We start from the raw sequence: 27,267 nt of genomic DNA, 5'->3' as shown, positions 1-27,267 counted from the left end.
CTACGTATGTGTATACCAGATAGTAATCACTACAGCAAATAGAATTACAAAGATAAAGAGGTATATTATAAGGACAAGGCGGTCCACTACAATGGCTGCAGCATGCCATTCTGTCTTCAAATCCTCCATTTTTATAGACTCAACAATTCCCTTGTGGATCTTCCCGACCTCATTCAGCAGCATCTTCAACAACTTTACTTCCAAATTGTTAGTCTTGGTTTTTTGCAGCTTCCTTTTATTATCCGCTCTTTTTTCTTCTAGCGTCTTCATATTAACATCTAAGAACAAATACGAAGGCTCTTGGAATCCATACAGTAATTTATTATTGCTCCCATTCTCCACATTTAACTACTTACATGTTTCTGATTTTTGGAGGTTGATCCCATATTTCATAAAAGACCTTCCTTTAACACAGAGGACACGGGCCAGGTACCCCAAGATCCAGGACTTTATCCAGGATGGTACCGTTTCTTGAGATTCAGATATCATCAACATGTAGGAGATAGTAACACATCCCAGTATACTGATCACCATAACAGCCATACACACACAGCAGAATATGCCTGGTAAAAAAGAAAAAGAGGAAATGCAATAATTTTACTCAAATGTAGATAAATGTTCTACTATTAAATGTTTTAAGTATTTTCCCATCCATGGACAGACTACATGGAAATAAAGGTTCCATGATCAATAACTGAGAATACAAGGGATTCTTATCCTGAGCTAACAATCCACCAGCTTTAGTAACCACTAGAGATGAGTGAGTACTGTTCGGATCAGCCGAATAGCTCCATAGAAATGAATGGATGCACCTGGTACTTCCGCTTTGACGGCAGCCGGCCGCTTAACCCCCCGCGTAACGGCTACGTCCATTCATTTCTATGCGAGCGTGCTGTTCGGATCGGCTGATCCGAACAGTACTCGCTCATCTCTAGTAACCACATACTAACCTTTCATAGACTGGTATGGACAACAAGGAAACTTTTATTATGAAGTCCATAGTGCCTTCAGTCCTAGAGACAAATATAGTAGGGTCCAGTAAATTCCTACAGACAATGGGGCAGATTTACAAATGAAAATGCACGAGAATTCTTTTGCAATATGTGCCAAAAAACTGGTGTACATGCATTAAATCTCATTTATTAAGTGCTTTAGAAGCGTTCCTACATATTTAGAAATCTCTGCAATCTAAACTTCTATAACACTCTGTGATGTTTTGATCAAATGTGGCCTTCAATAGTCAAAATGACATATTGGGAGAACAAGTGGAGACTGACGCAGTGTGAAACAACAGCTGGCCTTATTAATGTTAAGCACATCATACTACCTGTCTTTAATGCAATGATAATGATGACCAGATCTTCTGCCAGCAATGTCATCCTATATCATTACTAGGAGAAAGAGCAAAAAGAAATGGCCTATTTTTGAAACTACTGTTTAAGCACCTGAAATGTAAGCCTCAACAAATGACCTGGGTGGCCCTGGATAATTTGTGTAACCATACCCTAAGTTTACCAAGTTCATGGAGGGGTGGACAATGGCCCACTTTGAATCCAAAACACATACATATTCCTATTCTTGACAAAGTATTAAAAAGAAGCATACCTAAAACTGGAGGCTCTTGAGAGTTTGGGAGCATGGTGTTCAGAATTAGAAGGAGCACAGAGAAGCCTAATACAATGGTTATTTTGAAACTAAGTCTTTCCCCAGACTCCATCTGTATAAACATACTGATAATATCCAATAAGACCATAAAGCATGCTGGAACAATAAGTGTAATGACGTAGACTAAAGGTTCTCTCTTAATAGTTATCTAAAAAACAAAAAGGAAAATTCAAAATTAGTAAGGGACAGAGCTAAGTTGTCTTTCATCCATGACAATAATTCAATGTCTTGCCCTTTCCCCACAAAATAGCGGGTAAAATGAGTACTGAACACGCCACCAATTTTCTAAGTAAATATATTTTTAAAGGTGCTATTGATATGAAATGCTGACCAGATGTTGGTAACAACCTATACAAACCACACAGGCAAAGAGATCACACCATAGATGTCCATAAATTACCTTACGTGTAATAAAGAAAAATGACACAGGGAAAAGTATTGAACACACTTATTAAAATTATTTAATACTTTGTACAAAAGCCTTTGTTGGTGTTGACAGCTTCAAGCATTGCTCAGGTGTGATTTTGGCTCATACTTTCACACAAACACTCTTTAAATCCTGAAGGTTTGGTGAACTCCTATGGACTCCTATGGAGCTTTAGTTCCTTCCATAGATTTTCTATTGGAAAATGAATACTGAACACATCACCAATTTTGGCCTGGCTATTCTAGCAGCTTTATTTTCTGTCTCTGAAACCAATTGAGAGTTACTTTGGCTGTGAGTTTAGTATAGTTGTGTTGCTGTCAACAATCGTTTTATCTTCATTATCATAGGAATTAGCAGCAGATTTTTATCAAGAATGTCTCAATACATTTGCTCATTCATCCTTCCTTTAATTATACGAAGTACTGCATGCTGAAAAATAGCCCCCACCATGATGTTCCCATCTCCAATCTTCACTGTTGGTATGGTGTTTTGGGGGTGATATGCAGTGCCTTATGGCCTCCCAACATAGTTTGTATGATAGCATCCAAAGAGTTCAATTTTGGTGTCATCTGGCAAGACTATAGATTTTTCACAGAATTGTCTAAAGCAGGGGTAGGGAACGTACGGCTCTCCAGCTGTTGCAAAACTACAACTCCCAGAATGCATACTTGCTTTGTTGTTCCAGGAACTCCCATGGAAGTGAATGGGGCATGTTGGGAGTTGTAGTTTCACAGCAGCTGGAGAGCCGAAGGTTCCCTACCCCTGGTCTAAAGTAAACTGAGTAAACTTGAAACTTGCTTTAGCATTCTTTTTGTTCAGCAATGGAGTTTTTCGTGGTGAGTAAGGTGATGAAGGTTGAGGGCATTACTCTTTGTTTTCTTTGAAACAATTGTACCTGTTGATTCCAGGTCTTTCTGTGTCTCCACAGGTGGTCCTTGGCTCTTGGACAGCTCTTCTGATAATTCTTTTAACTCCTCGGTCTGAAATCTTGCTAGGAGAACCTGGTTGTGGATGGTTTATGGTGCAATGATGTTCTTTCCACTTCTAAATTATGGCCCCAACAGTGCTCACTGAAACCTTCATTAGCCTAGAAACTCTTTAGTAACCGATGCCATCAGTAGGTTTTTTAACATTAAGGTTGTAAAGGTCTTCAGACAGCTCACTTGTTTTTACGCATCATGAGATGTATTTTATGTGGCACCTTAGTAATGAGACATCTTTTTACAGGCCATCAGTTGAATCAGCAGATATTATATGTCACTAAGTTGCAGGATTGCTTTCTAGTTATTGATAGATTTCATCTGGTGTCAGGACTTTCTATGACATTTTGCTCCTCTCCTTCATGTGTTCAATGCATTTTCCTTGTGTCATTGCTCATTATTACACATAACTTAAAGGGATTATACCATTGAAAGGAATTTTTTTTGGCGATCACACGCCGGAATAGCCTTTAGAAAGGCTATTCTTCTCTTACCTTTAGATGTGGTCTCTGCTGCGCCATTCCTAAGAAATACCGTTTTTTACCGGTATGCAAATTAGTTCTCTCGCAGCCATGGGGGCGGACCCCAGCGCTGAAAATGCGATGGGGGTGTCCCCACTGCTGCTAGAAAACATGCTCCAGTGACCCCTCTATCTTTGGCTGGCTCCTCCCCTTCATCATCTTCCTTTGCGTCACCTCCGACACCTGCGCAGTTGGCTCTGCCAGTGAGACACCAGCAGAGCCGAGTGCGCATACCAGCCGGCGGCCATTTTTGGGAGGCTGCTCTTGCTCTTGTAGTTCAATACAGGAGCGCCCTCCTAAAAATGGCCGCCGGCCGACATGCGCACTCGGCTCTGCTGGTGTCTCACTGGAAGAGCCAACTATGCAGGCATCGGAGGTGATGCAAAGGAAGATGACGAAAGAAGGGGAGGATCCAGCCGAAGATAGAGGCGTCACTGGAGCGTGTTTTTGAGCAGCAGTGGGGGCGCCCCCATCGCATTTTCAGCACTGGGGCCCGCCGGAAAAAACGGTATTTCTAAGGAAGGGCGCAGCGGAGACCACGTCTAAAGGTAAGAGAAGAATAGCCTTTCTAAAGGCTATTCCAACAAGTGATCGCCAAAAAAATTCATTTCAATGATAGAATCCCTTTAATTTAAATATTGTACAGTTGCAAAGTGTTTACCCTTCATAATTTCATGGGACCAGGTTAGGGCCATCTAAAGTTTCCCAGAAGACAGCAAATGCTGTTACCTTTAAAGTTAGATAGGTTAAGTTAAAGTAAAGATAGGTTTGTTGTAGATACTTTAGAGGAGGAGTATTTATTTGGGTAAATAATGGAAATTTCCTCCCTAATATTTTAATGTCAGGTGGAATTTTGGTCCACTCCTCTTTGGAGATAATCTCTAAATCATTAATATTTTGACATGTTGCTTGGCAACAAAGAGTTTCCTCCATAAATTTATTATGGGATTAAGGTGAGAGACTAGCCAGGACATTCTATGACCTTAATGTGCTTCTTTTTAAGCCACTCCTTTGTTGCCTTGGCTGTATGTTTTGGGTCATTGTCCTGCTGGAAGACCCAGCCATGACCCATTTTTAATGTCCTGGTGGTGGGAAGGAGGTTGTCACTCAGGAATTTACAATTTACAGAAATTTACAAAATCAGCAAAGGATCAATTATTTATTTAGAATTTAAGAATGAATTATGTGGGAGATCAGCAAAACCCGTAGAGTTATCATAATACAAGAATTACACAGCAAACTAAAATGATACAGTTGTTCTGTCTCTTACCATGTAGGTCACTTTACTGTAATTTTCTCCCTTAACTTCTAAAATACCATTTAATACTTTAATATCTATCAGGTTCCAGTCTCCCTTGCCTTTAAAGATTTTATGGGTCTCATTCAGAACCGTAGAGGAATCCACATCCGTCACCATTATAATGTCTTCAACTGTAATGTAGAAATAACATTTTCAGAATACTAGTAGTGGTCTCAGCTTTGAATGTGAAAAAAAGAATAATGTATACCAAAACCTGCAAATATGACACCACTAAATATAACCTCACCAATATGGAGTTACTATTACTTACAGGATCATTATTATAACTTGGCAGAGTTTGACATTTTGTGTAGTTGGTCAAAATTCTGTACATGTGAAAAGAAAAAAGAGAGTGTTTCCTAAGAGTCCGTTCACACAATGTAACACGCCATTCATTCTGACACGTAAACTCGTGTCAGAGTCAGTGCTGTAAAACAGAATCCCATTGACTTCAAAGGGTTCCGTTTAACGCACGTAACACATTGAAATCAATGGGTTAAAAAGCGTGCCATTGATTTCAATGTGTTACGCGCGCTAAACGGAACCCATTGAAGTCAATGGGATTGTTTTGCAGCACTGATTCTGACACGTGTTTATGTGTCAGAATCAACGGCGCGTTACATCATGTGAAAGGAGCCTAAGGGAAATACCTTAGGAGAATGGGAATCAATGAACTCATCTATAAGTGTTTGCTGATGGGCACAACTTCTCTGTGTGGCTTACAACAACTCCACTGTTTGCGATCACGCACAAAATTTGATGGTAGAAGAATGCATTGTTGAAAGAGAAGACAGAGATTCTTGCTAATGTCACTTGCAATTCCAGGTATCATCTGGATAATTTAACAATATGCCATTTTAAGCAGGCATACATTTTTGCTATAGTTTGTGCTATTTTCTGTCTATACAAATAAATATGTCAGAAACTCGCTTGCTATGCCTCTCTCTACAAATTTTAGAGCAAATACAGTGTGTGCGAACATTTGCAATTTTTCAATGCAAAATAAAAGTAATGCAAAGCTGTTACTAAATTCCACCTCAATATATAACTCTTTCCTTTTGATAGTCCATCATTTTCATTTCATATCATTGGTCACATAAGTAATAGGGCACCATGAAGGTGGCTGAAATATACCATTTTCATGATACAGGTGTTTTTATGGACTAATAAAGGCTTCAATGCTAAGAAAGTAATAAAATCTTTGGGAGAGCTTATCGGGAAAGCTCCTACTACTTGGCAGTGTATTTCAATTTTAGGTTTGTGTAAGTAATCCTATAGAGTTTGTATTACTTATCGTCCTCATGGGCTTAATTCAATATGTATATATAAGTATGAAACCTGTCAAAATTACTTTTGCTTCTCGGGCCACAGGGTGGCTCAGTGGTTACCAAGGAGTCTGTATGTTCTCCCCATGTTTGCATGGATTTCCATCCCATATACCAAAAGACATACTGATAGGGAAAACAAATGTACATTGTGAGCTCTATATGGGGCTCACAATCTACAAAAAAAAAAATTACTTTTGCTTCTCAAAATGGCTGGAGATTACACTCCGATTAACACAAATTTTGGGACAGTGGGAGCAGTAGGTTCCATTAAAGAGGACCTTTCACCATTTTGCCCATAGGCAGTTCTATATACTGCTGACAGTGCGCTGTTGGCTTTCCCGATCTGGGCCCGGTGTGAAGAGCTTATGGTCCGGTACTGTAGCTCTTCTATGGTCAGAAGGGCGTTTCTGATACTCAGTCAGAGACGTCCTTCTTCCCAGCACAGCCAATCGTGCTGTGCTGTGAGAGCTGGGAGGAACTCCCCCCTCCCTCCCTGATAATGCTCGTCTATGGACGAGTACTGCGAGCAGATGGAGGGGGCGTTCCTCCCGGCTCTCACAGCACAGCGCGATTGGCTGTGCTGTGAAGAAGGACATCTCTGACTGAGTGTCAGAAACGCCCTTCTGACCATAGAAGAGCTACGGTACCGGCACCGTAAGCTCTTCACACCGGGCCCACATCGGGAAAGCCGACAGTGCGCTGAATTCAGCGCACTGTCAGCTTTCCAGCAGTATATAGAACTGCCTGTGGGCAAAATGGTGAAAGGTCCTCTTTAAGGAGTTTTGTTTTCTGCGGGCTTCCCTTCTATTACCATCACATCATTATTTTTCGCCTGCCATGTTAAAGAGGTTGTCACTTGATGGGTCATGCAGCACCAAAGGGTACATTCCATGGCCAAAGCTTCTCTATTAGTGATGTTGATCTGGCCTTTTTCTAAAGGGCATTTGCCACAAGACAAGATCAGGCAATCCTTATCCCTAGCTGCACATTCAACCTGACCAGAGCCAGGGTGTATGTGGGTTTGACTGATGGTAGACTGAGGTGCCATTTACGTCAATAGGAGCACTGTACTTCAGTTATCTCTGATGCTCTTATTGAAGTGAGAGGCAGCGCTGTCCACCACCTACATTCAGCCTGGCTGAATGCACAGTGGGGACAAAGAATTGTCTAGTCTAGTTGGTGGGAGTCTCAGATTTCAGACCCACAAAATCAGAAAACTCATCCCCTCTGTTATAGATAGAGGATAAATACTTTTTGTGGCATAACCCCTTTAAGGCAGGTCTTCAGGTTGTCCTTAAATTACTTCCCCTGACTAGCCACAGCCTAGAGTACTTGTCTGTGCAGATAAGAGTTGTGCATTCTGGTCTGTCTAGCACAGTTGCTTCCACAGGATCATTGCTTTGATACTGGTTACATTTACTTCATCTACATCCAAGTTGATGCAAAGTATCTTTCAGAAATAGCAATAATGTAAACTCTCAAGAGACTTCAGGCAACAGTGGTAGAAAACTTAGGTCATGCTGCTATACAGGATAGTATTGGCAAAATCAGGCTCAAAAATCTTTAGTATAATTACGTTTGTAACACTGTAGTTTCTTGTAGGAAACACATCTCATGTTTTGCTGAACTTCCTATTTAATGGTTGCATTTTGGGATAACTTAGAGAAAGCTATCATTAACCAATACCTTAGTTTCCCCACCATTGGTGACTGCTGGGAGCTCATATACCAGACAAGAGATACCATCTTAATTTTGTACTATAATTAGAGATGAGCAAACACCCAAATGTTCGAAGTTCGAAATCCGATTCAAACAGCCGCTCACTGTTCGACTGTTCGAATGGGTTTTGAACCCCATTATAGTCTATGGGGAACATATACTCGTTAAGGGGGAAACCCAAATCCATCTCAGGAGGGTCACCAAGTCCACTATGACACCCCAGGAAATGATGCCAACACACTGGAATGACACTGGGACAGCAGGGGAAGCATGTCTGGGGGCATAAAAGTCACTTTATTACATGGAAATCCCTGTCAGCTTGCGATTTTCGCAAGCTAACTTTTTCCCATAGGAATGCATTGACCAGCGTTGATTGGCCAGTCTCCAGAATTCGGCCAATCAGCGCTGGCTCTGCCGGAGGAGGCGGAGTCTAAGGTCGGACCTGAATGGAGACTGGTGTACAGCGATCTTAGACTCCGCCTCCTCCGGCAGAGCCAGCGCTGATTGGCCGAATTCTGGAGACTGGCCAATCAACGCTGGCCAATGCATTCCTATGGGAAAAAGTTTATCTCACAAAAATCACAATTACACACCCGATAGAGCCCCAAAAAGTTATTTTTAATAACATTCCATCCTAAATAAAGGTTATCCCTAGCTATCCCTGCCTGTACAGCTATCCCTGTCTCTTAGTCACAAAGTTCACATTCTCATATGACCTGGATTTGAAATCCACTATTCGTCTAAAATGGAGGTCACCTGATTTCGGCAGCCAATTACTTTTTCCGATTTTTTTCAATGCCCTCGTTGTCGTAGTTCCTGTCCCACCTCCCCTGCGCTGTTATTGGTGCAAAAAAAGCGCCAGGGAAGGTGGGAGGGGAATCAATTTTTTTTTAGAGTTTTCCACGTGGTGTTCGATTCTAATCGAACAGAGCGAACAGCGTGATGTCCGATCGAACATGTGTTCGATAGAACGCTGTTCGCTTATCTCTAACTATAATCACCCCCAACAGTCCTCAACACTTGTAAGACTTTGAGAAGAGGATGAGAGTCACTTTTTTCTGGCCCTTGCGATGTTGTAGGTTGAAAAGCCTACCATCATGGCGATCTCAATACTAGATCAGTAACAGAATAAAATTAAGTTAGATGATAAAAGAAGATATATACAGTATATACAGGTGCGGCGCTGTACACAGTATACTGTGATCCTTTATGACATAATCCACAGTTCTAAATAAACATACCTGTGTGAATATATGAACCAAATGTCAAATTGCACTTTTGTGTGTCAAAAGGAAACCCAACGATATCTAGTTTACAGGTACTAACAATCCGCAATGGTATAGCGATTTCCATTTCTCCTTTGTAGTCAAGTGAATAGAATGAAACAAGTGGACTATTACTGCCATCATCTATCCTGGAAAATACAGAACATATATACAATTTTACTATTCCCTTCACAATACTATATCTTACCACTGTGGTATACAGAGAAGAGCAGATATCATTTTTATTAGAGATGAGCGAACACTAAAATGTTCGAGGTTCGAAATTCGATTCGAACAGCCGCTCACTGTTCGAGTGTTCGAATGGGTTTCGAACCCCATTATAGTCTATGGGGAACATAAACTCGTTAAGGGGGAAACCCAAATTCGTGTCTGGAGGGTCACCAAGTCCACTATGACACCCCAGGAAATGATACCAACACCCTGGAATGACACTGGGACAGCAGGGGAAGCATGTCTGGGGGCATAAAAGTCACTTTATTTCATGGAAATCCCTGTCAGTTTGCGATTTTCGCAAGCTAACTTTTCCCCATAGAAATGCATTGGCCAGTGCTGATTGGCCAGAGTACGGAACTCGACCAATCAGCGCTGGCTCTGCTGGAGGAGGCGGAGTCTAAGATCGCTCCACACCAGTCTCCATTCAGGTCCGACCTTAGACTCCGCCTCCTCCGGCAGAGCCAGCGCTGATTGGCCGAAGGCTGGCCAATGCATTCCTATGCGAATGCAGAGACTTAGCAGTGCTGAGTCAGTTTTGCTCAACTACACATCTGATGCACACTCGGCACTGCTACATCAGATGTAGCAATCTGATGTAGCAGAGCCGAGGGTGCACTAGAACCCCTGTGCAAACTCAGTTCACGCTAATAGAATGCATTGGCCAGCGCTGATTGGCCAATGCATTCTATTAGCCCGATGAAGTAGAGCTGAATGTGTGTGCTAAGCACACACATTCAGCACTGCTTCATCAAGCCAATACAATGCATTAGCCAGTGCTGATTGGCCAGAGTACGGAATTCGGCCAATCAGCGCTGGCTCTGCTGGAGGAGGCGGAGTCTAAGGTCGGACCTGAATGGAGACTGGTGTGGAGCGATCTTAGACTCCGCCTCCTCCAGCAGAGCCAGCGCTGATTGGCCGAATTCCGTACTCTGGCCAATCAGCGCTGGCCAATGCATTCTATTAGCCCGATGAAGTAGAGCTGAATGTGTGTGCTAAGCACACACATTCAGCACTGCTTCATCAAGCCAATACAATGCATTAGCCAGTGCTGATTGGCCAGAGTACGGAATTCGGCCAATCAGCGCTGGCTCTGCTGGAGGAGGCGGAGTCTAAGGTCGGACCTGAATGGAGACTGGTGTGGAGCGATCTTAGACTCCGCCTCCTCCAGCAGAGCCAGCGCTGATTGGCCGAATTCCGTACTCTGGCCAATCAGCGCTGGCCAATGCATTCTATTAGCCCGATGAAGTAGAGCTGAATGTGTGTGCTAAGCACACACATTCAGCACTGCTTCATCATGCCAATACAATGCATTAGCCAGTGCTGATTGGCCAGAGTACGGAATTCGGCCAATCAGCGCTGGCTCTGCTGGAGGAGGCGGAGTCTAAGGTCGGACCTGAATGGAGACTGGTGTGGAGCGATCTTAGACTCCGCCTCCTCCAGCAGAGCCAGCGCTGATTGGCCGAATTCCGTACTCTGGCCAATCAGCGCTGGCCAATGCATTCTATTAGCCCGATGAAGTAGAGCTGAATGTGTGTGCTTAGCACACACATTCAGCTCTACTTCATCGGGCTAATAGAATGCATTGGCCAATCAGCGCTGGCCAATGCATTCTATTAGCTTGATGAAGCAGAGTGTGCACAAGGGTTCAAGCGCACCCTCGGCTCTGATGTAGCAGAGCCGAGGGTGCACAAGGGTTCAAGTGCACCCTCGGCTTTCCTACATCAGAGCCGAGGGTGCGCTTGAACCCTTGTGCAGCCTCAGCTCTGCTACATCAGAGCCGAGGGTGCGCTTGAACCCTTGTGCACACTCTGCTTCATCAAGCTAATAGAATGCATTGGCCAGCACTGATTGGCCAGAGTACGGAATTCGGCCAATCAGCGCTGGCCAATGCATCCCTATGGGAAAAAGTTTATCTCACAAAAATCACAATTACACACCCGATAGAGCCCCAAAAAGTTATTTTTAATAACATTCCCCCCTAAATAAAGGTTATCCCTAGCTATCCCTGCCTGTACAGCTATCCCTGTCTCATAGTCACAAAGTTCACATTCTCATATGACCCGGATTTGAAATCCACTATTCGTCTAAAATGGAGGTCACCTGATTTCGGCAGCCAATGACTTTTTCCAATTTTTTCCAATGCCCCCAGTGTCGTAGTTCCTGTCCCACCTCCCCTGCGCTGTTATTGGTGCAAAAAAGGCGCCAGGGAAGGTGGGAGGGGAATCGAATTTTGGCGCACTTTACCACGCGGTGTTCGATTCGATTCGAACATGGCGAACACCCTGATATCCGATCGAACATGTGTTCGATAGAACACTGTTCGCTCATCTCTAATTTTTATCAATACCCTTTTCATGGCTCTCTTTGTCAACAATGCAATATACCTAGGGGTGGAAATCATGGGGATGGGAATCCATTAGTTATGGGTTGGGACCAACCTGGCCTGGACCTCTTTTTTCCGAGGGACCCAATGTCTATACATAACTATCCTAAATACATTTTCTAGATGTTATGGCTCCAGTCATTTACAGACAGAATTAGATGGCCTCGGGGTTAGGTTGAACTCTCAGTGCTCCTTTCCTATATCATGCAATTCACTAGTTTCATATGGTAAATTCACATATTAAAGGCTAAATCAGATTTGTTGGCTTGGGCATCATATACTGTATGAGATGAAATTATGCATTGCATTGAGCAGTCTTTCTTGGTTAAACCCCTTTTCCCACCGTAATGGAACTGCATTCATGCATTTTCATGTTGATAACCAGGAATATCCCTCGTCTTATCAAATCAGTTTAATCAACAATCGATGAGACAGAATTGGTATATCTAAGAGATACATATTTAGGTTACCGGCAATGTATGAAAAGCGGGCATTTTATAGAATGCCTAGGCATTCTACATAATGCCCGACGTTTTTAGGCAATGTATGCAGGGTCGGACTGGGGTGTCTAGGGCCCACCAGTGGAATTGTTTCTAGGGGCCCACCGTCAAGACCCTGCAGATCAGCGGTACCGAGATATAACAGCTAAAAGTAATAACATGTCGGGAGCCATTCTGCTCACCCACTATACCATGTGCACTACCTAAACCTACTGCTTGTATGGCAAGTGAACAGCATGGCTCCTAGAAATGTTACCATTACTTGCAGCTGCTCTGTCCTGGAAAAATGATCTGCAGAGGTCCTGGCTGTTGTATCATCACAGATGTAATATTGAAAGCCTATCCTAAAGACAGGCCACCAATATTAGAAACATGGATAAATCCTTTAAAGTGGTTGTCCAGGAACTGGAGCAACTCATGTGCTGGGCGGTAGGTGTAAAATAAAAAAACAAATAAATAAAAAAAGAATACCCATCTGTCCCCAGCGCTCCGTTGTGCCCCACCAGTGTCCATTTGGTTTCGTGCTGGCACCTTCTTGCTGGCAGTCCTGCACCTCATGTGACCACTGAGACCAATTAGGTACAGGATTTCCAGAAATGAAGCCATGAGACTGAACAGACATATGTGGGGGACAACGGGGCGCTGAGGACAGGTGAGTATACTCTTTTATTTTTATTTTTACACCTCCCTGGTGGCCAGCACAGTGGCTACTCCAGTTTATAGACAACCTCTTTTAAGGGGTTGTCTGGGCCAAGTTTTTTATGGCCACTTCACTGGTCCCCCCATACAGTGGCCTCTTCACTGGTCCCCCATAATGTATGGGGAACAGTGACAGGGCCATTATATTGTATGGGAGCAGTGATGGGGCTAACACCCTGGGCAGAAGAGGGACGTTAAACTGTGTGGGGCATATTAAAGAGGTTGTCCGGGGTTAATCTTTTTTATGGCCTATGCTCAGGATATATCTGTCTTTGGCTACTACAGAAAAAAAAAATTATGTGTTTTACAGAATCAGCAAAGTGAATGAAATTTAATCAGTTTTACCTCATCCGCACATTGCAGGAAAAAAAGATGTGGAACAGCCACAAACTCTAAAATGCAAGCGCTTCTAAAAACATGACCTGGTTCTATTGGGAGGGTTTTTTGGAGGCTGATTTTGAGGCGGATTCCTGACCAAATAACTCCATGTGAACTCAGCCTTAGGCTAAAGCCCCATGTAGCAAGCAGTAGCAAAAAGCGAGCAGGAAAATCCCTGGCGGCAACACATCAGTTTTTCCTGCAGTGCTAATTACAGAAACTCCACAGAGATTTTATCTGAGGACTTTCTGTTTCCTTTAGGGTAAGTTTAGGGTAAGTTCACACATCTGTCTACAAAAAGATGGGTCCCATTGAAATCAATGGGAGTAGGTCAGTTCTTTTTTTCAGGAGTCGGTTTGTTCCATCTCCCAGAAAAAAATGCGAGATACTCATTCTTCAGGTCGTTTTGCCTCTCGATTCGGCCTGAATACACTCCCTCCTCCCGACTAGGCCCATTCATTGGGCCTAATCTGGAGCGGATTGTGCGACTGGATGCCGGTGCACTGCACCAGCATTCAGTCGCGGCTACCCAATTTTTGGTCAGGAACCTGAGGTGGTATATTCGGTTCGGCTTATACTCGAGTATATACAGTAGTTTTGGTTACGAAAATACTGTTTTTTGCAGCATTAACTGCACAGTTCATTGTCAACTGGACAATTCATTGTCAAATTGTTGTTTCATGTCCTTCTCCAACACTACAGCTTGCTCCTACATTTTCATGGACACTCACAAACAAACCAATTCTAAGCCTGAGGCAACCATATCGCAGAATGAAAGTCACGTGCCATGCCACGTGATATTCCAAATGAATCAATGTATTTCATACTATGCCGGTTTCTCATTTGGCATTCTATAGAATGCCTAGGACATGTGTGAAATGATGACTCGCTTCATACATTGCTGGCTAGTTTTTGGCATTACTATATATACAATGCCTAGGCATTCTAGAGAATGCCAGATTTCAAACCCTGCCGGTAACATTTGTACTGAAAACCAGGCTATTAACCATTATTTTATAATGATGTATTATGGTATTCTGCATATTTTAGACCTACCTCTGATAGATATACATATCTGGATTCCAATATGACTTATTAGTTAGCATTACTCTCCGAATGTCACAATATTGCTTTGGATCCCATTTTATGAATTCATTTTCCCATTTCTGCAACAGAAAATTAGTTGTACATGACATTGTATATTTCACTTCCCCCTTTTTATACTGATCACATTTCATTCTTCAATATTAAGGACATGTTTACATAACTCAATTTTCACACTGATTCTGATGTGTTTTCAATCCGCTAGCTTTCTTCCCCTTATTGTTTCCTATGGGAAACTACTCCATAGTTCATACGTCACAGACTTTGCCCTTTGGAAATAAAATGAACACAGTATTTGAATTCCTGCTGTAGTTTCAGTTCAGAAACTGTGCAGGACACATAACAAGTGGCTGAAATGCAGACTGGTCCTATTTGTCAGGTGTGAATGAAGCCTGAGAAAAATTTTTAATTTAATTTTAATTTCATTTTTAATTTTAATGTTTCATTTTAATTTTTAATTTAATTAATTAGTAATAATAATTAATAATTTTCAGAACACGGTAAACAACATCATGTAGGGATTTACAAGTTAAAAAATAAAAAAAAGAACTAAAAATTTAAACAACCCCTTTCCCTAGAACACATATAAACTAAGCAAATAAAGTAAAACACATACACAAAAGATGTCTGTGTCTGAAAACATCTGGTCTGAAAACTTATAAAAATATGAATTCCATAGAAGTAAAAAAAAATCTAAAGAACTCCATTTTTTGCTGTTTCACCTCTTTGAATTTAAATAAAAAGGCGACAAAAAAATCAGACATTCCTCCAAAATAGCAGATATTCCCAGTGGTGGAGATATCGGTGCCATCACTCCATCCATTCTACAGTATGATTTCTATCTCTAATCTGTCTGTAATTGATTAAATCTGACTAAACTCCCCTGTTCCTAAGTTTCTCTGGTGTTATTGCAATTTGTAAGCTTTTCAGCACTCAGTGCTCTGTATCATCCTGTGATTTGAATTACAGGCCCATCCCTACATTCACCATCACCAAGCCAGATTCGACCCAAATATTCAAAATTGTTTAGTCTTTTGCAAAACCGAACAAATGGAGATTCCTTTTGTACAAACTAAAATGGCCACTGCATTATATTCTGGGGTCTCCTTAGACCCCACAAAACGAATCTTGAGATGTTCGCCCATCTCTAAAGTTAGCAACCCATCAGGTGTTTTACTGAGATAAGACTTTTCTGGTCAAACAGTGGTCAAATGTACAGCATATGACATGGTGGCTATAAACTGAGTGTTATAGCACATGATTTTATTTTCAGTTTATTTTAGATTATTTAGTGGCATCTCATGGTCTAGGGAGCAAAAAACTAGACCTTGCAACCAAGTTACTCATCTAAAAGCTAAATGTCTACATTTCTTACCATGTTGAACCAAACCAAGGTAGTTAAAGTTTGCAGGCTTGTGTCCTAAAAACAGAAACAAGGTAAATTGAAATGATTTTGTTCATAAATGAGTTTGTGAAGTATCGCGTAATGTAATTGAGTAATATACTGATAATTAATGTCATACCAAGTAATATTAAGGCTAAGACCCCCACGTAGCAGAACACAATAAAAAAAAGATGCAGAAAAAAACATATTATTGGTTTACTCACCCCTCCATAATACACTGCTGCTCTGGTCCAGACTCCCTGAGTCCCTGCTGAGCTCCATTGCCTGCTGTATTCTGATGCCACATGTCTGTCCAGTCAATCACTGGCCATGATGGTAATCTGCCTCTGCCAGTGACTGGCTGGATGGTTATCTCATACTGTTGCCTGTGTTGTCAGTAGACAGTAGGAATTGAAGCTAAGTAGTCACCAGTGGCGTAACTACCGTGGTAGCAGCAGTAGCAGCTGCCACAGGGCCCGGGCCATTAGGGGGCCCGGTGACAGCCGCTACCGCTGCGTTTGTTTTTCAATAGGCAGTTACGGGCCCTATTCACTTGCCGATCCTGGCTGGGCCGGGATCGGCAAGTGACACCGCGGGCCCCACAAGGGCTATCATTATACTCGGGGGTCTTTGCAGACCCCCGAGTATAATGATCGGCGGACCGGAGAGGTAAGGGAACATAAAAAACTGTTACTTACCTCTCCGCGATCCTGCCAGGCCTCCGTCCTACTGCTGTCTGACGTCTCTGACGTCACATGAACCCGGCATGCTTCCCGGGTCATGTGACGTCCGACGTCATTAACGAAGGACGCGAGAGGAGGACAGCACCGCACAGGAGCCGGGGAACAGGTAAGAAGCAACAGTGGTTTTTTTTTGTTTTTTTTATGTTTTTATTTCCCGGGTCTCTGATTATTATACTCTGGGGTCTGAAAAGACCCCAGAGTATAATAATTGTTTATGGGTGTCCACAGAGGAACGTAATACTGTGTACAGGGGACACTATTGGGGTTAATACTGTGTGCAGGGGCCACTATTGGGGTTAATACTGTGTGCAAGGGACACTATTGGGGTTAATACTGTGTGTGCAGGGGACACTATTGGGGTTAATACTGTGTGTGCAGGGGACACTATTGGGGTTAATACTGTGTGCAAGGGACACTATTGGGGTTAATACTGTGTGTGCAGGGGACACTATTGGGGTTAATACTGTGTGTGCAGGGGACACTATTGGGGTTAATACTGTGTGCAGGGGCAAGTAAGGGACATAATAGAGTGCGGAGGAGGGGGTCGGTCGAGGTCTTCGGCGTCAGTTGGGATGGGGGGGGGCCCCATGTCAAAAGTTCGCCACGGGGCCCCGCCATTCCTAGTTACGCCACTGGTAGTCACCCATCCAGCCTGAGATCATGGAGGGTTTGCTTTGGGTTACCTTTGCTTATTTTAGCTTATCTTTGCTATACATAGGCAAGTTAACCCTTTAAAGAAACCCCTTTTAGGCTGAAACCCCACGTTACAGAAACACAGTTTTTTTGCTGCAGATTTTGCTGTGTTTTTTCGAGCCAAAGCCAAGAATGTGTACAAAAGGAAAGGAAAATATATAATTAGCTCTTGTACTTTTCCCTTCCGCTCAATCATCTCCTGGCTTTGGCTCAACAAAACCCACAGCAAAATCTGCAACAAAAAAAACCCTGCGTTTTCACAACATATAGCACCTCACAGCACGTAGAATATTGTATGTAAGTAGATGGACATATAGTATGTAAAGGTATAATTTTGAAAAATCATCACAAGTAACATGAAGGAGTAGTACCACTGCACACATGTCATGTGATAGACAGAGGTCAACTGGTTATTAGAGATGAGCGAACAGTGCAATGTTCGAAGTTCGATTCGAGTAACCGCTCAATACTCGACTGTTCGATCGAACATCGAACCTCATTACAGTCTATGGGGAATAAATACTCGTTTAGGGGGAAACCACTGTTCGACTCAGGAGGGTCACCAAGTCCTCTATGACACCCCAGTAAATGATGCCAACACATCTGGAATGCAACTGGGACAGCAGGGGAAGCATGTCTGGGGACATCTAACATGCCCAAGTCACTGTATTACGTTGGGATCCCTGTCAGCTTGCGATATGCAGCAGCTGACTTTTTCCCATAAGAATGCATTGATTGACAGGGATCCCGACCAGATAGAGCCCCAAAGAGCTGTGTGGGTAACATTCCCACCTAAATAAAGGTAATCCATTGCTAACCCTGCCTGTACATCTATCCCTGTCTCACAGTCACATAGTTCAGAGTCTCATATGAACCGGATATTAAATCCACTGTTCATATAAATTGGAGGTCACCTGAATTAGCTAGCCAATTACTTTTTCTGTTGCCTCCGTTGTCATAGTTCCTGTCCCACCTCCCCTGTGCAGTTATTGGTGCAAAAAAAGCGCCAGGGAAGGAAATAGAATTTTTAGTGAGTTTGCCACCTGGTTTTTGACTCGAATCGAACATCTCGAACAGTCTGATATCCGATCGAACATGTACTCGATCGGAACGCTGTTCTCTCATCTCTACTGGATATACTTCCTTGGTTTCCATGGTTGTTTTTGGTTGATCTCTAAGATGTTACAAGTATAAGTTGGTACCCAAATTCTGACACCCATCAATTTAATATTGATGACCTAACTTTATTATACGTCATTAATATTTTTAGCATAGAAAATATGTTTTTATGCACTTCATCCTTCAATATGTTTCACTCGAATTTCATAATGTTTTTCGTGGTTAAATTTGGTTGATCTCTAAAATGCTGCAGATTCCAGAAGCAATTCTGAAAGTGTATGCTCCCACCTGCAGAGTACACCCTGTTATTAGCGAACAGGCTCACACAATTGTATTAAAATGTGATCTAAGAAACATAAAACTACTACAGTATATACAGAAAATACATTGTCATAAGCCAAAGTATGTGATGTGTGAGTGTCTGACTATGTGTAGTAGCAGAATGCTGTGTATGTTGTGTTAGTTTGCTTTTGTATTTAAGCTATGATAACAAGCACCTGTATATTTACTTTGTATTGCTTGGAGATGTTGGTCTAAAACTACATTTATTTTTGTAGATTTCCTCCTCACCAGCACTTATTATTATTATTTATTGCTGTCCTACATTCCAATTCTCTGTCAATGTCTGGAACTATACAGTATATTAGCATATGATTTTTTGTGTCAAATTCACATGTGCCAAGTTCGCCTTCTTATATAGCAAATAAAACTCTGATATTTTATTATAATAAAATTGAGTTAAAGCAGTTATACAGGGAGAAATAAAGCTTACCAGCGCATTCCCTGCACTGGATAAGCTTTTATATCTAACATAAAAACTGGTGCCCAGGGGCCCCAGTGATAGCAGAGTACAGTGGGGTGCCAGAAGTCTCATTCCTCTCCCTATCCTGCTGCCACACTGGCTCTCTATGATATCATCAACTCAACTTTACTCCTGCTGTAAGTTCACAGAGTGGATGAGAACAAGTCATGTGACCCAGAGTCAGAGAGACAGCACAGGAAGCAGAAGAAAGAGATTTCCAACCTCCCCAGTTTGCTGCAAGGTAATCAATGGGGCTTTGGGGCATCTGAAGTAAAAAAAAGTAATAACACCAACAATACTGAGGTCTCCCTGTTCCATTTTAACTGCTTATTCCCCTATTTGGATGAGAATGCACCACAAAGCTGCTAAAGAACAGCAAAGCATTATCAGAATTAGCAGTATTAGGCTGCTTTCACACGGAGTAAACACTCTGCTCATTCTGACACGCAGGGCCGGCGTTAAGGGGTGAAAAAACTGGGCAATTGCCCAGGGCCCCAGCACTTGCAGGGGCCCCCTGGCGGTGGAATACTTTCCCTATTAATATAGGGAAAGTATATGTCGGAAGGATGTCACGTGTGCCTGCAACAACGGCTATCATATAGCAGCCAGTGCGGTAAAAAGAACACATATAAAAGTAGTTAAATACTGTGAAACACATACATGTTAGGTATTCCTGTGTCCGAAATCGCCCGCTCTACAAATCTATAAAAATATTTTTCCTGTTTGGTAAACGCCGTAGCGGGAAAAATAGTCAAAAGTGCCAAACCGCCGTTTTTTCACTGTTTTGATTCTGATAAAAAAATTGAATAAAAAGTGCTCAAAGCAATAGCATTTCCCAAAAATGGTATAAATAAAAAGTACACGCGGCCCCGCAAAAAAAGACGCCCTATGCATCCTTGTACATGGACGTATAAAAAAGTTACGGCCGTCGGAATATGGCGACTTTTGGAAAAAACATTTTTTAACACAGATTTGGATTTTTTTAAGGGGTCAAAATGTAAATAAAACCATATAAATTTGGTATCCCTGGAATCGTACCGAAACACAGAATACAGGGGATATGTCATTTTGGCTGCACAGTGAACGCCGTAAAACCGAAGCCCATAAGAAAGTCGCAGAAATGCATTTTTTCTTCAAATTCACCCTATTCTGAATTTTTTTCCAGCTTCCCAGTACATTATATAGAATAATCAATGGTGGCAACATGAAGAAAAATTTGTCCTGCAAAGATTAAGACCTCATATGGCTCTGGGAGTGGAGAAATAAAAAAGTTATGGGGTTTAGAAGGAGGGGAGTCAAAAACGAAAATCAAAAAATGCCATCGGCGGGAAGGGGTTGAATACACATCATCTGCATCAGTTCACTGGTTGTCCAGGACCATTGCCCATCTTGCAGAGGCAGTGGCATGCCCCCTCCCCAACCGACACCGACGTCGAAGACCTCGACCGGCCCCCTCCTCCACACCCTATTGTGCCCCATAGTGGCCCCTGCACACAGTATTAGGTCTCTTACTGGCCCCTGCACACAGTATTATCCCCCATAGTGGCCCCTGCACACAGTATTATGCCCCATAGTGGCCCCTGCACACAGTATTATCCCCCATAGTGACCCCTGCACACAGTATTATGCCCCATAGTGGCCCCTGCACACAGTATTATGCCCCATAGTGGCCCCTGCACACAGTATTATGCCCCATAGTGGCCCCTGCACACAGTATTATCCCCCATAGTGGCCCTTGCACACAGTATTATGTCCCATAGTGGCCCCTGCACACAGTATTATACCCCATAGTGGCCCCTGCACACAGTATTATGCCCCATAGTGGCCCCTGCACACAGTATTATCCGCCATAGTGGCCCCTGCACACAGTATTATGTCCCATAGTGGCCCCTGCACACCGTATTATACCCCATAGTGGCCCCTGCACACAGTATTATGTCCCATAGTGGCCCCTGCACACAGTATTATGTCCCATAGTGGCCCCTGCACACAGTATTATCCCCAATAGTGGCCCCTGCACACAGTATTATCCCCCATAGTGGCCCCTGCACACAGTATTATACTCCATAGTGGCCTCTGCACACAGTATTATAGCCCATAGTGGACACCCATAAACAATTATTATACTCTGGGGTCTTTTCAGACCCCAGAGTATAATAATCGGAGACCCGGGTGAATAAAAACATAAAAAATTACTGTTTCTTACCTGTCCCCGGCTCCTACGCTGTCTTCTCCGCTGTCTTCTGAAATGACGTCAGACGTCACATGACCCGGGACGCAGGCCGGGTTCATGTCACGTCAGAGACGTCAGAAAGGACGTCTGGACGGAGGACTGGCAGGATCGTGGAGAGGTAAGTAACAGTGTTTTTTTTTTTTTTTACCTCTCCCGATCCGCCAATCATTATACTCGGGAGTCTGCAAAGACCCCCGAGTATAATGATAGTATTTGTGGGGCCCGGCGGTTCACTTACCGATCCCGGCCCAGCCAGGATCGGCAAGTGAATAGGGCCCGTAACGGCCAATTAAAAAAAAAACAAAAAAAAACACAGCGGTAGCGGCTGTCACCGGGCCCCCTAATGGCCCTGGCCCTGTGGCAGCCGCCTCCGCTGCCTCTATGGTAGTTACGCCCCTGTGCAGAGGTGCTGTGTATGTCATTGCAAGCTGTCAGCACTCACAAGTGAGTAGTACATGGCTCCTACGAAGAACCTGCTTACTGCAGCTTACTATTACAGTGCAGGGCAGGAAGAGGGTAATTGCTGGCTGAGGAGGCATCTGGTTATGGGGTCTGGTTATGTTCTTCATATGGGAAATGGAGGAAACTGATAGTTGTGAAGTGTTTGGTGCTGTGAGGGGAACATTATACAGTAAAAACAGCTATATGTGGGTTGTATTATGAGGGCAGAGGAGAATCTGGTAGTAAGTGTCCGACATGACAATATTGAGTCTTGGTATAGCGGTCAGCAGGTGATGTGACAGTATGTAGTCCTGGTATAGCGGTCAGTGGCTGATGTAACAGTATTTAGTCCTAGTATAGCGGTAAGCGGGTGACAAGACAGCGTTTAGTCCTGGTATAGTTGTCAGCGGGTGACATGACAGTATTTAGTCCTAGTATAGCCGTCAGCGGGTGACATGACAGTAATTAGTCCTAGTATAGCGGTCAGTGGCTGATGTGACAGCATTTAGTCCTGGTATAGCGATCAGCAGGTGAAATGACAGAATCTAGTCCTGGTATAGCGGTCATTGGGTGACATTACAGTAGTCTTGGTATAGCTGTCAGTGGGTGACGTGACAGTATTCAGTCCTCATTTAGCGGTCAGTGGCTGATATGACAGTATTTAGCCCTGGTATAGCGGTCAGTGAGTGATGTGACAGTATTTAGCCCTGGTATAGCGGTCAGCGAGTGACGTGACAGTATTTAGTCCTGGTATAGCGGTCAGTGGCTAATGTGACAGTATTTTTTTTTTAATGTAGATTGTGAGCCCCATATAGGGATCACAATGTACATTTTTTTTTCCCTATCAGTAGGTCTTTTGTAGAATGGGAGGACATCCACGCAAACACAGGAAGAACATACAAACTCCTTGCAGATGTTGTTTATGGCGGGATTCAAACCCAGGACTCCAGTGCTGCAAGGCTGCAGAGTTAACCACTGAGCCACCGTGTCGCCCCAAATGTGACAGTATTTAGTCCTGGTATAGTGGTCAGCGGTTGATGTGACAGTATTTAGTCCTGGTATAGCGGTCAGCGGTTGATGTGACAGTATTTAGTCCTGGTAAAGAGGTCAGTGGCTGAGGTGACAGTATTTAGTCCTGGTATAGCAGTCAGTGGCTGAGGTGACATTATTTAGTCCTGGTAAAGCGGTCAGCGGTTGATGTGACAGTATTTAGTCCTGGTAAAGCGGTCAGTGGCTGAGGTGACAGTATTTAGTCCTGGTATAGCAGTCAGTGGCTGAGGTGACAGTATTTAGTCCTGGTATAGCGGTCAGTGGCTGAGGTAACAGTATTTAGTCCTGGTATAGCAGTCAGTGGCTGAGGTGACAGTATTTAGTCCTGGTAAAGCGGTCAGTGGCTAAGGTGACAGTATTTAGTCCTGGTATAGCAGTCAGTGGCTGAGGTGACAGTATTTAGTCCTGGTAAAGCGGTCAGTGGCTGAGGTGACAGTATTTAGTCCTGGTATAGCAGTCAGTGGCTGAGGTGACAGTATTTAGTCCTGGTATAGCAGTCAGTGGCTGAGGTGACAGTATTTAGTCCTGGTATAGTGGTCAGTGGCTAAGGTGACAGTATTTAGTCCTGGTATAGCAGTCAGTGGCTGAGGTGACAGTATTTAGTCCTGGTAAAGCGGTCAGTGGCTACGGTGACAGTATTTCATCCTGATATAGCGGTCATATTTGATAACTGTATGTATATAAATGTTTTTTAGTGTGGGGAAGGGAATTTACCTTGTTGCTTCTGCACCTGATCTTTAAAGATAAGGCTCACAAGCAACTAGTTTGCCAAGGCAAAAAACCCTTACAAATTTACAATCACTTAAAAGACATTAAGAACACCCCTTTAAGTACCAGTGATAGGCACTGCGGCACATTGAATTATCAGAATGTGACTATGTTGTATGCACAAGTGGGGCCCCACTTTTAATTTTGCTCAGGGCCCCATTTTGTCTAAAACCGGCCCTGCTGACACGTAAACACTTGTCAGAGTGCGCAATGTAAAACAGAATCCCATTGACTTCAATGGGTTTGGTCTTACGCGCGCTACCCATTGAAATCAACGGGAGGCTTTTTTACCTATTGCTTTCAACGTGATACGTCACGTGCAGAGTACAGATGCGGGGGAGGCAGAACAGGAGGTCAGTGAGAAACAGTTTTAGCCAATACTGTAGTTGTAGAGTTCATAGTCATGTAGGAGAATGCATTATTACGACAACTTCTTCTGTAAATGTACACGTGGTATGAAGACATTTTGTTAATTTTTGTAGTTTTACAGAGATTCTATACCCACCAAACTAGAATAATGCAAAACCTGCTCATCCTGAATATGTAAATGTCATCTTTATACTCTCTGACTCGCGTGTCTGCCCATAAAGGACAAAACTATGCATCACATGGACAGTTTGCAAGCTCACAGCGGTAAACAGGACCTTGTCTCCTACTCAATACAATATAAACATAGTTTAGAAGAAAAAAATGCCAACATGAGATTACCAAATCAACAATTGTGTACAGCTTCATTCCAATAGTTATTTCAGTTGCTTTTGTCCAGTTTTTCACTGGTCGAATACTTGGATTTGGGAAGGTCAAATCCTTAAGGAGATTATTGAAGCTGCAGTCAATCTGGCAGTGATTTACACCTAGGAAATAGAGAAAGGAGAAATGAGTAGCAGAAAAGGCAATAAATAAAGACAGCGTTCTCATGTGCCCTGTGCCGCTGGGGCTGTGATGCAAGGCCAATTACTGTCTGGCAGCACCATGCATGTACAGTATTACTAAGAATTTCCATAGTTTTGCAAAGTACTGTAGTTTTTCACCAAGCCTTTTACAGCTGAAACAACTTGAATGCATTTATTTCACGATTTGGTTTGCCATGTGGTATGCAGTATATGGCATGTGAGAAAGCAAGCATATCGTCACTAGCTACGTGACAAAATAACTAAAGATAAGATTATTAAAAATTTATTAAAAAGTACCAATCAGAATATGGATTCAGCAGGTAGGAGTACCTTGAAGCTACGGGCCCCCTAGTACAAAATCTGTAGAACAGTTCCTTCCCCATTTATAATATTGGTGTCTTCCTATGTTGCAGACTCTACTCATTATCAACTACTGTATATTCCCTCCACAAGAGCGACAACTCTAAGTCCCCATGTAACACATCACAGCTAATAAACTCCAAAAATGCGCAGCATTTTTTTTTTCACATTTTGTTTTTGCTGTGTTTTTCTCTGCTTTTTTTCTTCCCCTATTCAAAATATAGGCAGAACGCTTGCAATTCCACAGCTAAAACTGACATGCGGTAGTTTTCAAAAAGCAGGTTTTCCACAACCAGATTAATGAAATTTCATTCACTTTACTGGTATCGTAAAACGCAGTGTTTTTTTTCCGCTGAGTTTCCACAGCAGCCAAAAATTCTGCGTTTCCGCTATATGGGGCCTTAGTCTAAGTGTTTTTCCCTGCTGCAGAAGCGCAGTGGAAAAAAAACAATTTGTGTTACAATACCAGCACAGTGAATGAGATATGCTTCAGTGCTTTTTTGTAACCTTTTGAAGGTAGACAGCAAATAAATAACACAGCATATAAGAAAAACTGCTGTAGGGAACTGGAAGTCAAGATACGATAAGAGTAACAATAATATTAGAGGGCAACTGTATCACATAATAACATGTTAAATATTTTGATTAGTGGAAGCCGAGTCCTGGCCCCTGAGACCCTCACCCATTAATGAAACAAAGGGGCACAGTTTCTTTAACTGTAAATGACTGTACTCAGCTCTCTCTCACAAGTAACGTGTTTACCCATCTTTCTATAGAGCTGTACAATTATCTCCTTGCATTTCTGAGAAGATCTTAGCAAGCCTATAACTCATCTTCTCTCTCATTATAAGGCCCACTTTACTATTGATTGAGTAAGCTTGGTAGGGAGGTGACCTCTGTGATCCCTACTAATCACTCTTTACACAGGTACATCCTTGTAGAAAATATTTACTAGTAGTGAAAGGGAGTCTGTCAGCAGTAAATAGGTATAAGGGTTGGTCCACACTAGCGCTTGTATTCCGTCCTTAAGGAGTCCGCATGGAGACCCCCCCCGGACGGAATGCAATCGCAATTGCAAGCGATGTGGTTGCAAAGCACATGGAGACCATAGACTATAATGGGCTCCGTGTGCTTGCCGCGCACTGCTCACATGAATGAATTGTGCAGGTAGTGCATGGCAAGCACACGGAGCCCAATATAGTCTATGGGCTCCGTGTGCTTAACTGCACAGCGCTTGCATTAGCGTTGGTATTCCATCCGGGGGGGTCTTCATGCGGACTCCTTGTGGACGGAATACAAGCGCTAGTGTGAACCAACCCTTACCCTAATCACACCACCTTGTAGAGGGGATTCTACATTTTCATATGTAAATATGGGGGGATATGTTTTGGAGGTGTGCCTTAACTTGTCCAGGCATTGGTTTCAGCCCTAGATCCCTGTGCAAAGGATTTAAGTATTCATTTAGCATTAAATATATCTACAATATCAATGAGCACATTATGGGGGAGATTTACTAAACATCATTACACCAAAAAATGCACTGAATAGTCTAGTCTATGTCTAGGGATCTGTTTTTAGCAACTCCTAAATACATGCACCCCATGTACTATTGGTAAATCACTCCAATGTCTACTTGCGCACATCTTAGGTCTATAGAGCTGCTTGTACATATAAGCAACATATGCTGTGAATAGCCAACCCTCCCGATAAGCATGGTGTAGACAAATGTGTTTTTAAAGATGAGTCTTGCACAAAGTTAATACTGGAGTTAGAGTTTCTGTTCTTTGCGTTTACTTAGTAACTTGAAAAATGGAAACCTGCGGACCTTATAAACTAAAATGGGGTCTTTTGGATTTCTGCCTGGTTTCCTCCTGAAATAGGTGGAGAGAAAATTCCTTCTTTCAGGATTTTTCAAGTGGAATCAGGGATGGAATCTCTGAACAGTTACCCAACGCAGGTGTGACCGAAGCCTTAGTTTTTACCACATCCCAAATCACCATGTACTCTGTTACTTGAGGCATATCTATATTAAACTTGAGAATTAAATTCCCCATACCCAGATAGACCATTGTTTAATTACATACAATAATGCAAATAGTATTATTTTACTTTGTAGTTAAATAAAGTGACTATGCACTAGAAATCTAAGTCACTAGTTACATTCAGAATACTGTAGATATATCCATTATATATGTATATATTACTATAAATATAAAACATAGACAAACCTACCAAGCAAGGTGCATACAAGCAGCAGTGTCAAGCTGTATGGAGACAT

The 27,267-nt window shown here is 42.7% G+C and overlaps 1 protein-coding gene across 1 annotated transcript; it reads right to left on the bottom strand.

The window, feature by feature from the left end:
- Positions 1-27,267, bottom strand: LOC142214449 (5-hydroxytryptamine receptor 3A-like). Its single transcript, XM_075283396.1, has 9 exons — positions 27,222-27,267; positions 24,445-24,590; positions 15,879-15,923; positions 14,456-14,565; positions 9,182-9,354; positions 4,864-5,024; positions 1,606-1,813; positions 357-563; positions 1-278 (listed from the first exon to the last, which is right to left on the bottom strand). Exons 1-9 carry the CDS (start codon positions 27,265-27,267, stop codon positions 1-3), a joined length of 1,374 nt encoding a protein of 457 aa, XP_075139497.1.

The sequence above is a fragment of the Leptodactylus fuscus genome, chromosome 7 (genome assembly GCF_031893055.1).
Source record: "Leptodactylus fuscus isolate aLepFus1 chromosome 7, aLepFus1.hap2, whole genome shotgun sequence".
Taxonomy (NCBI): domain Eukaryota; kingdom Metazoa; phylum Chordata; class Amphibia; order Anura; family Leptodactylidae; genus Leptodactylus; species Leptodactylus fuscus.
This window is presented reverse-complemented; position numbering and strand designations above follow the sequence as displayed.